The sequence below is a fragment of the Chiloscyllium plagiosum genome, unplaced genomic scaffold (assembly GCF_037043375.1).
Source record: "Chiloscyllium plagiosum isolate Xiang-an unplaced genomic scaffold, Cpla_swu_hap1 HiC_scaffold_1, whole genome shotgun sequence".
Classification (NCBI taxonomy): Eukaryota; Metazoa; Chordata; class Chondrichthyes; order Orectolobiformes; family Hemiscylliidae; genus Chiloscyllium; species Chiloscyllium plagiosum.
In genome coordinates, this window is record NW_028270139.1 from 88,786,733 (window position 1) to 88,804,478 (window position 17,746).

The 17,746-nt window shown below is 38.1% G+C and overlaps 1 protein-coding gene across 1 annotated transcript in view; it reads right to left on the reverse strand.

Annotated features, from left to right (window-relative positions):
• ipo11 (importin 11) overlaps positions 1–17,746 on the reverse strand; it is a 471,218-nt gene that overhangs the window by 313,059 nt on the left and 140,413 nt on the right. The window contains exons 9-11 of the mRNA XM_043689427.2: positions 11,483–11,553; positions 10,276–10,468; positions 4,922–5,074 (exon numbers count right to left, since the gene is read on the reverse strand). Of these exons, the coding sequence (XP_043545362.2) occupies positions 4,922–5,074; positions 10,276–10,468; positions 11,483–11,553 (417 nt within the window). The remainder of the gene's footprint in view (positions 1–4,921; positions 5,075–10,275; positions 10,469–11,482; positions 11,554–17,746) is intronic.

Consider the following 17,746-nt stretch of genomic DNA (forward strand, 5'->3'; position numbering starts at 1 on the left):
TATGTTTGCAAAGTTAATATCCCCTATCATTACAACCCTATTATTCTTACAAGGTCACATCCTTGCTAATTCCTTCACATCCAAATGGATAATCAAGTAACTGTCATCAGTCTCAACTGTAAAGTAAATATCCAGGCATTAAAATGCAATCTTTTCACAAACACAGGAATAGCCAGGGCTTCAGTTTCAATTACTACCACCTCTGTTCTGTTTCAGTCTTAAGAACAAGATATACAACACACCAGTCTACATTTACCATCCCTCTGAATCTGGAAAGTACAGCTCCTAATCAATGATGCCTCTCCAACGATAATCATTGGCAATTTTGGATCACATTGTGCCAATATGTCCAGTGCTATCAACACTTCCTTGATTTCAGCATCTGTCAAAATTCTTTAGAACTTCTTCCCTAAGTCACAAATGTTCATTCATATTTGCCAAACTGAGTTAAAAGCTTCCCTGTTTGATCTCCATGAAATGCTGGAACTCTGAAATTGAGGAGGTGGAAATTCTTCAATCATTTCATTTTTTGAGCATTTGCTCTGACCCTTGATCCATGTCCAATGTACCCAAGGAAATAATGACTGCTTGAAATAATTCACGTCAGTTATTAAGAATAAGTTCTGCATCTCATAGATATTGAAGCTCAGCTCTCACTCTGGCATCATGCTCTTTGTAAAAGATCCATCGACTGGGACATCACCTGGATGGAAAATAACACCTCTAATCTTTCCAAAATACTTACCATGTGCTGAAAGATACCCAGCACTGTTTTAATACTGAAGGGTAAGCAGTTAAAATAATAAGTTTGTGAGAAGATTTGTAGCTCGGATGCTCATTGCTGTGGTTCTGTTCGCCGAGCTGGAAGTTTTTGTTGCAAACGTTTCGTCCCCTGTCTAGGTGACATCCTCAGTGCTTGGGAGCCTCCTGTGAAGCGCTTCTGTGGTGTTTCCTCCGGCATTTATAGTGGTCTGTCCCTGCCGCTTCCGGTTGTCAGTTTCAGCTGTCTGCTGTAGTGGCCGGTATATCGTGTCCAGGTCGATGTGTTTGTTGATGGAGTTTGTGGATGAGTGCCATGCTTCTAGGAATTCCCTGGCTGTTCTTTGTTTGGCTTGCCCTATAATGGTAGTGTTGTCCCAGTCAAATTCATTACCATTATAGGGCAAGTCAAACAAAGAACAGCCAGGGAATTCCTAGAAGCATGGCACTCATCCACAAACTCCATCAACAAACACATCGACCTGGACCCAATATACCGGCCACTACAGCGGACAGCTGAAACTGACAACCGGAAGCGGCAGGGACAGGCCACTATAAATGCCGGAGGAAACACCACAGAAGCGTTTCACAGGAGGCTCCCAAGCACTGAGGATGTCACCTAGACAGGGGACGAAACGTTTGCATTGGCTTTACAATTCCTCCATTTTATAAATAAGCTGTAAATTGTACAAACTTTTCTGCTTTAATCCTGATTTTGAATTACATACAGGAATTCTATGATTTTCTACTCTTTACACTGACGTGTGGCAGTCATGTATGCCATGACTTTTAGTTGTTTTCCTCCTATTCAATGGAGTTTTACACCTAATGGCTAATTACCTTGCTCCAATCACAGGCCAATGTAGAAAACAGCAGACATTCCAGCTCTATTATCCATCTTAAAACATGTTTGATGTGCACTCTAACAATTTCCATTTGATCCTTTAATCTCACTCAAGAACAACATTCCTCGACCATTTTTTTAAAGCCAGAGTTTACCAAACCCCAGAGTCGATCGCTTTTTACAAATCAATCGCACTGTCAACTCAAATTAATGTACAGATCTATTTTCTAACTTTGACTTGCTTCGTCAAATGAACAGCCTTCATCAACATCAAGCCATCCTTAAAATTTGCAGATTCACAATTTTCCATCAACAAGTATAGCCTACCTCTAAGTTACTGGTTGCATCTATCAAACTTCACACATTCAATATTAGTGCATTTTGTTTCTGAGTGTGAAATGATCATTGAGTCATAGAGATGTACAGAATGGAAACAGACCCTTCAGTCCAACCCGTCCATGCTGACCAGATATCCCAACCCAATCTAGTTCCACCTGCCAGCGCCCGGCCCATATCCCTCCAAACCCTTCCTATTCATATACCCATCCAATTGCCTCTTAAATGTTGCAATTGTACCAGCCTCCACCACATCCTCTGGCAGCTCATTCCATACACGTACCACCCTCTGCGTGAAAAAGTTGCCCCTTATGTCTCTTTTATATCTTTCCCCTCTCACCCTAAACCTACGCCCTCTAGTTCTGGACTCCCTGACCCTAGGGAAAAGACTTTGCCTATTTATCCTATCCATGCCCCTCAATTTTGTAAACCTCTATAAGGTCTCCTCTCAGCCTCCGGCACACCAGGGAAAACAGCCCCAGCCTGTTCAGCTTCTCCCTGTAGCTCAGATCCTCCAACCCTGGCAACATCCTTGTCAATCTTTTCTGAACCCTTTCAAGTTTCACAACATCTTTCTGATAGGAAGACGACCAGAATTGCACGCAATATTCGAACAGTGGCCTAACCAATGTCCTGTACAGCTGCAACATGACCTCCCAACTCCTCTACTCAATACTCTGACCAATAAAGGAAAGCATACCAAACGCCTTCTTCACTATCCTATCTACCTGTGACTCCGCTTTCAAGGAGCAATGAACCTGCACTCCAAGGTCTCTTTGTTCAGCAACACGCCCTAGGACCTTACCATTAAGTGTATAAGTCCTGCTAAGATTTGCTTTTCCAAAATGCACCACCTCGCATTTATCGGAATTAAACTCCATCTGCCACTTCTCGGCCGATTGGCCCATCTCGTCCAGATCCTGTTGTAATCTGAGGTAACCCTTTTAATAACTTTTTTTACATACAGCTCTTACCTCAAACTGAGTTCTTACTAGGAGAACTGTAAAGAGAGAATTAGCCTGCTTCTGACTGGGCTTTATAGCTGGTCACAACACAGTGCAATAACTTGTAAATTTCTTCTGATCAAAAGCCCCCAGTTGTTCCAAAAGGGACATTGAGATGCTTTTTATGTTTACTTAAGTGTATCGCATTCTTGTTAAATCTGATCTGTCATTTTCCTCTGATACCATTCTAGACATACTTTATTAAATTATTTCTGTGTGGTATCATTGGCCCCCTTGTACTGGCCTTTTATTTCACTTTGTCTTCCACAGAATTCCTAAACCATATCCTATTGAGGTTTTGAGCAACAGTTCATTTGTCTAGCAACTTGTTACTTCTACAGTGCCGATCTGTTCTTTCATACCACACATCTCCTCTTTTTTATTCTCCAAATTGAATTGGATTTCAAAACATTTATTGCTCTTTCATTAATCAGTGTTGTTTTTTCTCTCTCAACTGCTCCTATTCATCAGGAACTCCTTTTCATGTCCCAGATGTTTTTCATAATTCTTAGAAACTTCTGATACTTGCAATTCCTTAAATTTTAATTGTAGATCTCCCTTAACGGAAGTTTATTATTTTAACATTTCAAATCCTCATTCAAGACTTATTTCCTGTGACTGACACTCAAGTGTTCTCACTTCTTATTCTTCATCAAATGTAAGAGTTCCTTCTTCACAGTGATCAGTTTTTCCTTCAAATACTTGTGATGTTCATTAAACTTTGCTTGTTTTGACACAACAATTTTAGGGAGTGAGGCAAAATCAGCAACTGTTACAATACAGTCATTGCTGTGTAACTATCTGTTCTGGTCAAATTATTACCTAATATGAAAGCACAGTCCTAAGACTGTTCTTCTGAAAGACTTAAGAAAATACCCATAGCCTTACCCAGTAGAACACGTTGTAGAATTAGATGTTTGCACACTTCAATTTTGTAGCAGCTTCAATGAACAAGATCAAATATATCCCAACCTATATTCAGTAAAGTTAGGAACTAAACAAAGATCTTGGTTAAATCAAACTCATCATCAACATTTTCAGGTTCCCTTTCATGTCATACATTATCTTGACTTGGAACTACATCACTGTTCCTTCATTGTCGCTAGGTCAAAATCCTGAACTCCCATCCTAAAAGCACTGAGTCTTTATACTACCAGGATTGCAGCAGTTCAGAATGGCAGCCCAACACTATCTTGTACAGAAAACAAATGCCTAACCTAGCCAACTATGCTTACATGCCATCGAGTCCCTTAATGCTGCTTTGTGTTTCCAGATCATGGTTGATCACCTGATATATTCTCACACTATTCCCATGTCCTTTGCTATTAATAGCGAGTAGAAATATACCAATCTCTAAACCGAATGTAATTAATGACCACACTTCCATAGATCTCTGGGGTAGACAATTTCAAAAATTCACCATCTGCAGAATGAAGCAGTACTAAAGGTTTGGTTTCTAGACATCAAATCCATGGGGTCTCGAACAGGTAAACATAGGTAACCTCCTAAAGCAACAGGTTCTCAAACTTTTAGGTATATTACATTTCATGCTGTATCAATTGCATTTATCACACTTTTCAGTTAAAATCCAATCACTCAAATACTTATTAAAAAAAACTGAAATACATGAACATACTGAGAAGCTTTTATCTTACATAATTATCTGTTCAACGTACTTCACTGTACTTCAGCTTTGAACTGTAAACACTAATTGGAGTGATCGTTTGAATAAAAAAAATCCTTCTAATCACACAAAAATTTGTATAAATTTAATTCTGAAATATATAAGACATACATTTGTGATATTCTCCTAGATAATTTAAGAAGCATAAAAAACCAGTAACTTAAAATGGAATATCAGAAGTGCCGCACTAGAGTACTTAAGATGCAAAATGTTACCTCAGCAGAAATTTCAACTGAATTATAGAGAATAAAACATGTACATTTAAAGCAAATTTCGTTTCAACTGAAATCTCACCAAAGCCCTCAGGATCTTCCTCCCACATAGACAATTCCTCTGGAGTCAGAAGGAAATATTGAGATACCAGTCTTCGACAGATTTCAGTTAAAGTTGAATAGTTGAAGAAGCACAATTTGATCTTGTGTGCTTCCAAAGTTTCAGGTTTGTTTTCTAAAAATAAAAAAAAATTGCTAATCAGTTCCAAAATCTCAGAACTACAACTAACTTTCTACTTGATCCATGCTCTCAATCATGTATTACACCATTGTATTTTCATATAACCAGTTTTTAGTCTTCTTATACAGTACACAAGGTATTTCAACACAGATGTCATAAAATGAGAAGATACTCAATTTCCAACATGTTAACAGAAATATGAAAGATCAGGTTGGTTTTCCAACTTCATAGTTGACAAGTGCTAATTTGTAAAGGAGTAATAAACGAAAGCATTTTGGGATCTCAGTAGAGGTTGTATGATATAGTTGAAAGAAACAGTTTAATGTAGGAATCCATGTATGTTGGTTTCACAATTACAACAACCCAAATATGATTTTTAAAAATAATTCCTTGGGATGTCAGTTCACTGCTATCCACAGGGGCTTTGAGAAAGCAATGACTCACGCTCTCCCTGAAGCACCGTTTATCAATTACTTAGTGATAAGTGCAAAGAGATAATTTAGTTTTACATTTAAGATAACTATATCTTTCAGCTGGTCCTGCATTTCCATCTCACGAAATACAGATGGACACAGTCACAGTACACTTCATCTCATTCATTTTGATAGATCCTCTGAAAACAAATGCGAATGATAGAAAACAATACACATTTTCGTCCATACATGTCCTTTGTCAATCAGATCAGAAATTCTTTGAGATTTCTAGTCTTTTTATTTGTTCATGGGATTTTGGTATCACCAAATCAGTCAATACATTTGAACAACCTTATATACTCTCAAGAGGGTACTGGAAGTGAACATGAACCAGAGTACTGCTGGTAAGGGAGTTCCAGGATGGTGCTGAACATTATGCAATCATCAACAAACACCCTACCTTTGACCTTATAATTAACCTCAATTAATCCACTACAAAAACAGCTTACCTGCAACTTAGGAGAACAACAAAGGTAAATAGTTCAAGGATCTGCAATCCTGATAAAGCCATCCATGAATCCTGGTGGACAAGGATTGACAGGAGGAGGGTTCTCAAATATCCTGAACCTTAATGGTGGGGGAGTCCAGCACATCAGTGCAAAAGACAAGCCTGAAGCATTTCTATCTATTGAGGCAGCCCATAGCCAGAGGTAGCACAAAATGGCTGCCTGTGGCAGTATCAGAGTGAAATCATAAGTTAGGACAATGATAGCTTTGATAAATGAGATAAGCCCAAGGTAACAGATAGAACAAAGAAGCTTATAAATTAAAATATAGGATGTTTTTTGCAAACTATCAGTGGCAGGTATCTGTAATAGCCAGTGTGATAAGAGATGTTTGGCAACAGCCAGCCCGAAGTTTGTAATTTAGCAAGAATTAAAGAAAAATATGATCCCACAATAAGGGAAACATTTTAGGTAATTAAGTATTGAGAAAATAAGAAATGCGATCTACACCTAACGTGAAGGGATTTGGCTGAATTCCTTTAAAACAAATGACTATGGATAGCTGAAAACAGCCCCCATCGTGTTGGCAAGGGGGGCTGAACTACAAATCGGTAAACAGTTGATTTCTTAAGGGCACCAGCTTGAATTCGAGAAAATAAACAATGACAACTTCCCAATCTAAATAAGCAAACCTAGATAATGCTTGAGGCACTTCAAAGGAATTCTTAAATCCAAGAATCAAGGGGTAGGGGAGGACAAAGATATCTTGTAAAATCTTAGGAATTCAGAGAAGATTTAAGAGCTGGGAACGTGATTAAGTTTCAGTTTTATGAAAAGATATTGATGCTGTTTATTAAGTAAAAGAGTTAATGTAGAAATATCTGGAGACAGGACAACAACTTTTGTCTTCGAAGCAACCTCCTGTTTAAAACACACTTACAGACAGCAGGTAGATAGAAGGAGTTATATTTGCAGCTAAAAGATAGAGGGGCAATGTTTTGTTTGACATTTCAAGGTCGGGTGAGAAAAAAAGCTACTCATTGGCTAAAGAATTCTAACATTAGTTGTGACCATATAATTTTATATATAACTAACTTTATGTTCGAACTGACATTATGAATTTTATAGCAATTAGGAGGAATTAGCATCTTTTTGTGTCTCGTGCAATAACTGCAAGGATTGAAATGCTAATTAATGGAAGATGTTGTACGATCCCAAGGACACGTTAGAAAGCTGCATGGGAAACATCATGACATCATGGGAGAACCTAGGGTTGTCCATAGCAGTGTCCATCATTGCTCAGATGTCTACAGGATTTGATGTTCAAGTTGAGGGATAGAACAATGACATCAATGTTGTACGCAGTGACTGGAATGTGAAAGATATAAAAATTCTGTACTCAGCAGGGGAAGCCAGAGTGTCACTGATCTCTCTTCCAAACTGAGCCATGATTAAGACGGCAACTGGGCCCCACATGAAAGCCAGATTTCGAGCAGTCTCTGGCCTCTCTTACACATGTGGGAAAGGACCTCTGGATGAAATCTATTTAGTGCTACTGAACACAGGGCTCAAGATTCCACTTTGACATCTTGCCCCAATTGTGCACAGTGCATGATACATCTTGCTCTCCCCTCCACTGAAATCTCACATTCTGGTACCAGTCTTCAGTTAATTGAATTATTTCATGTATTATTAAGGAATGGTCGATATCACAGAAAAGATCGAGGGTCCTGACAACAACTAGGCATCAGTACTGAAGACATCAACCAAAACAGGACCAGGTCGAACCAAGCTGTTTCAGCACAGTTACAAAATGGCCCAAATGTGCCCTGTTCACACACTGTAGGGCAAGTCAAATATAGGCATGTACCTCAATCTATTCTCTATCAGTCAAGTGATAGAAGGAGTCAGAGTTATCAAGCAACATTTGTGAAAAAATAACTTGCTCACTGATACTCAGTTTAGATTTTTCCACAGCCTTTCAACTCTTACCTCATCATAGGCATGGTCTAAACATAGACAAAACAGCAGAACTCCAGAAGTAATGTACTTCATATAAAGGCAGCATTTAATCAAGGAGCCCTAACAAAACTGGATATCAATGGTAGTTAGGGGTAAACTCTCCACTGGTTAAAGGCTAGCGCAAAGGAAGGTGGTTGTGGCTGTTAAAGGTCCAATGTCTTAGTCCAAGAGCATCACTGCAGAGGTTCCTCAGGGTAGTGCCTAGTTCCAATTATTTTCTGCTGCTCCTCCCTCCCTTTTATAGTGAGACTATAAGTGGTTTACTGATGATTGAACACGGTACTGTTCCTCAGATAGTGAAGCTTAACAGGCCCATATGCAGCAAGAGCTATTTAGAATTGAAAAGTGGCAAATAACATTTGCACCACACAGTGCCTGCAATGACGATCTCCAAAAATAGAAATCTAACCACTGCCCGATTATATTAACTTTCAGCATTACCTTTGCTAAATCTTCCACCATCAGTATCCTAGCAGTTATCATGAATGAGAAACTGAACTGGACTATATACACAATGATAGTGGTCACACCAGCAAATCAGATGCTAGGAATTCTGCAGTGAGTAACTAATTTCCTGCCTTTCCTATGACCATCCATGTGATGGAACATTCGTCACTTTCCTAGGTGAATGCAGCTTCAGCAACACTCGAGAAGCTGAACACATCCCAGATAAAGCTACTCACTTAAATGGCACCAAGTCAACCACGTTGAAAATTCAATCCCTCCACATACAGTATGGACAACAGGTACCATTTCTTAGATACACTGCAGCAAATCACCAAGCTACCTTCAAAAGCACCTTCTCACCCAATACCACTATAATTTGGAAGGTAAAGTGCAGCAAATGTATGGAAGGACTACCACCAGCAAGTTTCCCTCCAAAGCCACACGCCACCTTGCCTTGGAACAATATTGTTTACGTTCATTGTCACTGGGTCCAAATTCTGGAACGCTATTCCCAACAACATTGTAGGTATCCTTACACTGTACAAACCGCAATGTTTCAAGGACGAAGTTCACTACCATCTCGTCCAGAGCAACTAGTGAGTGGTAATAGTGCTATCGTAGCTAATGATGCTCTCTTCCCATGAATGAAAAATAAAAGTTTTCAAACTACTTTAATAAACTTGCAAAATTGACTTTTAGTTCAGAAATGAACTTCAAGAAAAGTAATTTACAAAAAGTTGTGCACTTTTGCGAGAAGAATAATCATGACATATATAATTTGAATAATAAGTATCCAAACCAGCTTGAAGCAATGAAATGTAAAATGTGGATGCACAAACAATAGAGCTTAATAAGACCATGCCAAACACTGAGGCTAGTTTCTGGAAGGATGAAGTAGAAAAGCAGTGAAGTATTAGATTCGATTAGATTAGATTACTTTACAATGTGGAAACAGGTCCTTCGGCCCAACAAGTCCACACCTACCTGCCGAAGCACAAACCACCCATACCCCTACATATACCCATTACCTAACACTACGGACAATTTAGCATGGCCAATTCACCTGACCTGCACATCTTTGGACTGTGGTATCATCTTTGCAGAGAATTTATGTTATACTGCAGCTAAAAATAATCTAGATTTTGGGCAATTCTAGTCTTCATATTTTGAAAAAGAGAGGGGGCACTGGGGAAAATGCATATGAAAAACAAGAAGAATTGAAAAACTCTAAGGATCAAGAAAAACCGAATATCTCAAGCACCTTTCTCTGGAAGGCTGACCTGTTGGGAGTTCTTTGAAATATTGATTATAACTTGATGCATTATGACAAGTCCAGGATACAAATGAAATGATCCATTTGCTTCTGATATGTTTCATTAAATTAATTTGTTGTATTTTAAAGGAAAGGCTTCAAAGTATTTCCCTCAGAAAAAGTAGAATGTTCATATTATCCTAGGTGATAATAAAAGATCTATCTTCAAGGCATGTGATTACGTCTATTTAAAACAATCTTCCTCTGAAATTGATTCCATGATTTATATTGCATGTGCTTCATGTGACACTTTAAATTCTGAAACAATTTCCTTTAAATAGATTGCAAAGCAATTTCCACACCAATGACAAAACCCAGTGATTAAATTCTAGAAAACAGAAGTGAACATAATATAAACTTGCGCATTCAGCTGCAAATTATTTTCAATAAAATAATTATCTAAAAACGCAATCTACTGCAATCAAATTGACAAGAGCAATAATAAGGTTTTTATGCATTAAGGAAATAAAATAATATGCATTGAAGTAATTGTACCTTCAGTTTTCTTTGTCGGTTTGTAAGCATCATTTTTGACGATCATTTTAATGAGGTTCATGCACTGAACGATGAACCGCTCAAACACCACACCCTCACCAGCACCTGTAAATATGTAGCTAACAGCAAACTCCAATGATCTCTGAATCAACCCGATGAATGAAAATGGGTGATAGTCCAAAAAGTCCAAAAGCTGCAATCAGCAAAGACAGATATGTAACATTTTAAAGTTGATGAAAAACACAGCATATTCAATGATTGTCCAGTGTGGTTAATAAAAACATTAAACTTTCTGGAAAAATTATTTAAAAATTTCAATGCAGTGAATATGTCATTTAGCCCCTTTATTATTCTTTATTGAAATGTTATTAGGGTCATCCACTACGAAGACTGATGCAAAGTATTTATTCAACTCTTCTTCCATTCCCTGGCTTTTCATTACTTCACCAGCCTTGTTGTCAAAAAGGCCTATGTTCATTGTGAGAGTTTCTCTTGTGTGTTTTATCTTGCAACAGATGGTCATAGAGTCACAACATTTTGAAGAAGAAAATCACCATCTTTACAAAATTAATTTCTGTAACTTTTGAAAAATTTTTTTAAAACTTACATTTTGCTTGGACATGTGACACCCAATGATAAAAGACTGAATTACAGATAACTGAAATCCTCAACAGAAGGTAAATTATTTAATACAGTTGAATTAGAAAATGTTCAAGCATGATTATCATAATTAAGTTTTTAATATTTTCAAGTTCACATTCTTGCTTATCTTCACACTTTTCAAAAAGCTGCCAGATTATCAGCTAATAAAACTGACCTGAATAAGAGCAGAGATGGTCTTAGTTTAGAAAATAAATACGTACTACTCTTAAATCTGCTATGAACTGAAAAACAATTTTAAATGTCTATAAGCATTTCCTTGCAGCAGCAGGCAAACAGTATATTCACCTACATGTAGCTTTACATTTTTACCTATAAAAAATGGGAAATTACTTCAAATCAGTTCACCTTTGGATTGATACAACATACTAATTACTAAACACTGCTCAATCTGCTGCTGTTCTCAAATATAATTAGTTAAGTATCAGACTGATGTACTTTCTTTAAAAAGAACTATTGTAGAGTCTGGGTTCAAGTTCCATCTGCCATGGTGGTGTGTCACAACATGTCCAAACAATATGACTTTAAAAAAACTATAGTTGCTTACCACTTTAGTGAAAAGAATAATAGTCTTCTCCAGCTTTTCACAGCATGTGCTCTCTGGGTTGACTTGTCTACCTATAAAAAATATAAATTGACAAATAACTCAAAATGTACAAAATTATGCATTTAACATTATAGCAGAAAATCCGCACAACAAGCATGCAGAATTCAAAGAGGATGGCATGCTTCTGAAGATGTTAGTGCATGAACACTTAAAATCCACCTGAAGCATACTGAAAACAAACAGACCATTTTGTGATACAATGTCAGTGCTGCTATTTTGGATCTCCACCTTCAACCTACATCCTCCCTTAAACTGAACACAACATGGCAGCATAATAAACCCTCAACAACTGTCCCCAGAGTAGCACTATTTAAAATAATCAAGTCCTTACAGGTTAGCTGTTGGTTTATGAAAGCAATTCTACATATTTTGGATGCTTTCTACAATAGTCTTAAGGTTCACTAGTCTATATGTACTGCTCCTAGGATGCTGCCTGAATTGCTGTGCTCTTCCATCACCACTAATCCAGAATCTGGTTTGCAGCATCTGCAGTCATTGTTTTTACCTATATGTACTTTCTTACCCACTTATTTACTTCTGCAGAAACCAGTTACTCCCAGACACTGGCTTTCGTCTTGGAAGTGATGATGATAATGGGTGAAAGAACAGCATCTCTTTACAGCAGCTTAAGCTGATCAATGAGGAATTGTGATCTCTGAATAAGGTTGCATCTGCCTAGCAATTCTTCTACCTTGACTTAAGCAACGACCAATGTTTGAGATATTCGCAATTCACTAAGGAGGTCATCATTGAATTCTGTCATCTACTGCATTAATAGCTAGTGTGCTAGAAAAAAGACAATTAACTGCCAGTTACGGTCAAGACAACAGTTGACTTTCTCTTACCCACAATGCAAAATCAGAAGACAAAAAAAATACACATTTAATCCAAGTTTGTAAATTAAATCATTCCATATCAAAATGAACTAATCACCTGGCACTCCATTAAAGCTTTTTTCCGTGTGCTTTTGCTTCTCTGCAATCAAACAATTTGTCTGTTGCTCCAGCTTGCTTGTTAGAAGATTGCTGATTACTGGCATTGACAGCACATGGGCGAGGAGAATGCCTTCAAGCAGATCTGAGCCGAGGAAAATCCAGCTACAAACTGGACCATGCTGGCCCTGGGGGTAGAGGGGAAGCACTCTTGGTTGCCATATAGGCAACTACAAAAGATGCTAATAATACATCAATGATACAAGCACTTGAAGCCAATTTCACTTGTACACTGTAATTGAGAGATTTACCTTTCTGTGGGATGCTTATTTTGCAATTTATCTCAAAGTGCACCAACTTTGCAAAACCAACAGGTAGGTACAGGCAAAACGCTGTTTTCACAAATTAACAAATTACAACAAATGTTCAGCAATTAAGTCTATTCACAACTCAGATGGCAGTGTTTCATCATAAGAAGTGGTAAGCTGATTTGCAACTTACTACTTTTCTTCCCAAGGTCCAATAACTTAGCAGACAATTTATCTCCAGGCATCCCAAAGATAATTACATGTCTACATGAGAACATTTTGATTATATGACAGTAAATTTGAATGAACCAAAGAGTACAGTAAAGAAGGTGCTGAGGTCTCTGAGATTACATTCAGGTCTTTCCTCAAAGAAAAGATGAGCAAGCTTTACACGGTCAGGAAGGAGACATAAAATCTGGAGTAAGGCTAAGTCTTTTTAACAGCATAAACTGAAGGCCAGGATCAGGGAACCTACATAAAACAAAGAGTAATATGACAGGCTCTTCCAGTACAGTTACAACACTGACTTCTACCCTAGAAATACGGAAAATTTCCCAGAAATGTCCTGTACACAAAACGTAGGACAAATCCAAACCTGGTCAATTACCGTCCCATCAGTCTACTCTTGATCATCAGTAAAGTGATGGAAAGTGCTATCAAGCAGCAGCTGCTCAACAATAACCTGTAATACTCAATAGCCCCCTCAGTGATGCCCAGTTTGGTTCCATCAGTGCCACTCATCACCTGAGCATCAGTTCAAACATGAACAAAAGAGATGAATTCCAGAGCTGAGGGGGGAGTGACAGCCCTTGACGTCAAGGTTGTATTCAACCGTTGTGACATCATGGAGCCCTAGCAAAACTGGAATCAATGGAATTGGGAGCAAACTCTCCTCTGGTTAAAGTCATACCTGGCACACAGGAAGATCATTGTAGTTATTGCAGGTCAGTCATCTTAGCTCCAGGACATCGCGGCAGGAGTTCCTCAGGGTAGTGTCCTAAGCACAACCATTTTCAGCACGACATCAATGACCTTCTATCAATCATAAGGTCAGCAGTAGGAGTGTTCACTGATGATTGTACAACGTTCAGCAGCATTTACAACTCCTCAGATGCTTAAGCAACCCATGTCCAAATGCAACATGATCTGGATAATATCTTGGTTGGACTGATCAGTGGCAAGTAACATTTATGGTTACAACATCAGTCAAGGTCTCACATGGCAGACTGGTTAAGAATGTGATCAAGGGCAATTTGGATCCAAAATTTGCTTTGAGACATGCAACAAGGGTGACAATTGAAGGGTTACTGTGTCAATTAGTGTATGACAGGGTTCAGTTCTGGATCCCTTCCTGTTAGTTTATGCACATTTATGATTAAACATGAAAATCGGGTATGAACATTAAGTTTGCAGATAACACAAAAATTGGTCATGTAATAAACAGACAGGAAGAAAGTCTTAGACTACAGAATGACAAAAATTGGCAGGTAAGATAGGCTGAACAGTGGCAAATGGAATTTAATCCTAACAAGTGTGAGGTGATGTATTTTGAGTGGACTAACAAGGTAAGGAAGCACATGTTGATTGGAAGTCTCTCAGAAGTCCACAGGATCAGGTAGACACTAGTGTGTACATCCATAGATCTTTGAAGCAGCAGGATAGGTAACTAAGGTTGTTCAGGAGGCACATGGAATAATTGTCTTCATTAGTCAAGGCACTGAATACAGGAGCGAGGAGACTGTGATACAGCAGAATATAAAATTTGGTATATAACATTCCATTGGATGCATTCAGACATGGGAATGTGGCGTCCAGGTGATCATAGAGCACTGTGAACAATCTGCTCACCACACTGTAGAAAGGATGGGATTGCACTAGAAAGTGTGCAAAGGAGTCACCAGGATATTGTCTAGGCTGGAGCAATTCAGCTATGAACAATGGCTGGGTTGTTTTCCTTCGAGCGGCTTCTCTCTCTCTCTCTGGGCTCCATATCTATTGATCTGTTCAGCTCTCACCGCCAAACCCCACCAACCTTCAACTTCGGTTCAGCATAGATACCTCATTTCCTAGCTGCTAACAGTTCTAATGAATAGTCCAAACTCGAAACATTAACTCTGCTTTCTTCCCATACACACTGCTACATGTCTCCAGCAATTTCTGTTTTTGGGTCAGAGCTCCAGCATCCGCAGCTCTTTGTTTGATGCTACAATCCAGCTTTGTTCTTTTTTGAGGCTATTTCAATGATAGCCTCAAAATTATAATCTTGTGCTTCCACAGCTAACTCAGTTTACTTAAAATACTCCAAGCATTTACAGTTTGTCAAATCTTACTTAAAATTTTATGACTTACTCTTGTGCGATACATATATCTTTCCTAAATCTTTGAGTATCTCTGATATTACCTCCCAATTTTCACCTCCTTGCCTGGTTAGTTTAAGACCTCTTCACGACAGCAGTTAACCACTTCACAATAAAAATCAGTTCCGACTCTTACAAGATGCAATGTGCCAGTCTGTACAGGCCCATCTTTCACAACACAGGTTCTAATATCCCAAGAATCCAAAGTAACCCCTTCTACACCATCTTTCTAACTGAAGCATTCTGGTGTACATCATCTTTCTATATTTACGAGTAGATGACACAGGAAGCAATCCTGAGATTACAACCGAAAAAGATACTTACAGGGTACTCAGAATGAGACAAGCAAAAATCTACTTGCTGAACCTCATCCTTCCTTCTACCTTTCTCAACCTTCAGTCATATGCTGAAAAAGATATGTTTATCACTTCAGTAAGCAGTAGATTCAGTATGTGAACAAAATCAAAAATGAGGGTATCTGGGAATTACCTATGCATTGTTTTACTGAAGTATAAATTAACAGTGCTTTATTCTTAGCTAAAGATACTTTGCCCATAAATGGACCATAAGTGCATCAATAAACCAGCATATTACAAAAATGTGCTAGTTTTTTCTTATTAAAACTTGATTACTCAAGTCTTCTTTCAAAAATATACAGATGAATGTACAATTGGAAAATATTTTAATTTTCACCTAATTGCATTCATTTGAATCATGACTGCATATTTCAAAGATGACAAGCTAAATTGAGCTGTGCCTTGCACAAACTATTCAAGTATAACAAATATAAATTAATGTTCACACAAAAAAGCTTCATAATGGTGCAGTAATAAGTTTTAACATCTGCACTATTTCATTCAAGTTGCAGAAGAAATAAAATTAAAGCTTGTTATGCTTTAACATAAACAGTTTATGGAAGACAACCAATAATCCAAACTGTATAATAATCCTTGACCAAATGCGATACACTTTCAGACTGCATGCCAAACAGAATTTTATTAGGGTGAAAATTAATGTATTTCATACAGATGAATTCTCTTGCATACTACAATCATACAAAATCTATCCAAATTTACATGGTTCACAGAATTCCATTAGAAGAATGAGAAGTAATTCTATAGACTAACTTTATAATTACTAAGTTGTCTCTTGTCTCTCATGATAAATTCTAATTGTGACTACGTTTGTCAGAAAACACAATATACCATGAAAATAAAAGCTTAGAGAAGACTATGCTTAACTGCCATGCAGTATTATGTCAGCCAAACCATTCAAGTAAATGGTCTAAACATGGAGAGCTTTGCAGTTTGAGAACATTATAAGACAGATCTACAGTGATTCCCAGTCCTTATTCTAATATTAAGGATCTTTGTTGAGTTCAAATTGCTCACTTTATCTCTGGGATGGAGGAGGGGGGTAACTCTCAGATTCTTTTGGAAATAGAACGCAGATTAGCACAGCACAGTACAGGCCCTTCTATTGCAAAAAACCCTTATACCACATATTTACCCTCCAATCTGCACTTTTCATAGTGTCTGTCCATTGAATGATGACAGAATACTCTTTCCAATACCCTATTCAGTGAATCACTTCAGAAATTAAATCACTATGAGAGAGCCATTCCAAATTTAAATATTGTACTCAAAGTAGGAGAAAGTGCGGATTGCAGATGTTGGAGATCAGAGTTGAGAATGTGGTGCTGGAAAAGTACAGCAAGTCAGGCAGCATCCAAGGAGCAGGAGAATCAACGTTTCGGGCAAGAGCCCTTCATCAGGAATGTCCTCCTGATGTAGGGGTCTTGCCTGAAACATCGATTCTCCTGCTCCTTGGATGCTGCCTGACCTGCTGTGCTTTCCCAGCACCACACTCTCAACATTGTACTAAGCTGTTAACTCTGTTTTTCCCATGCTGATGCGGCCAGATCTACTGGGTTTCTCCAGAACAATGTGTTTTTATTTCAGGTCTCCAGCATCTGCAACTCTTTGTATAAAAACCACTTCTATAAAAATAGAGATGTGTTACTGCAGTTATACAGGTCCTTGATGAGACCAGCTCTGGAGTACTGTGTACAGATTTGGTCTCCTTACTTAAAAGAAAATATATTTGCTTTAGAAGCAGTTCAGGACGAAGGATTTATTTTATCCTGAAAGGGTGGTGAAATTAGGCCAGTACTAACTGCAGTTTAGAAGAATGAGAAGTAATTTCATAGAAATATATAAAATCTGGAGGGGAGTGGATAGCTGGATATTCAGAGGGTGTTTACTCTTCTTGGGAGAAATAAATCAAAGGGACATAAAAGAGAAAACCACTTGTTCTAATCTAAGGCATAGACTAGAAGAATTTTTTTTCTCTCAATGGCTCGTTAGTCTGTGGAATTCCCTTCACCCAAAGGACGCAGTGTCTTCAAGTTTGTTCAAGACTGAGTTAGGCAAATCTTTGATAGACAAGGGAATGATAGGTTATGGGATAGAAAAGTGGAACTTAGGCTATATCCAGATCAGCCATGGTCTTAATGAATGTTGGAGACGGCTTGCAGAGTCAAATGGCCTCATCTGCTCCCAAGACCTAGGTTCCTTTATCACATTCATATTGTCATGCCTTTGAATT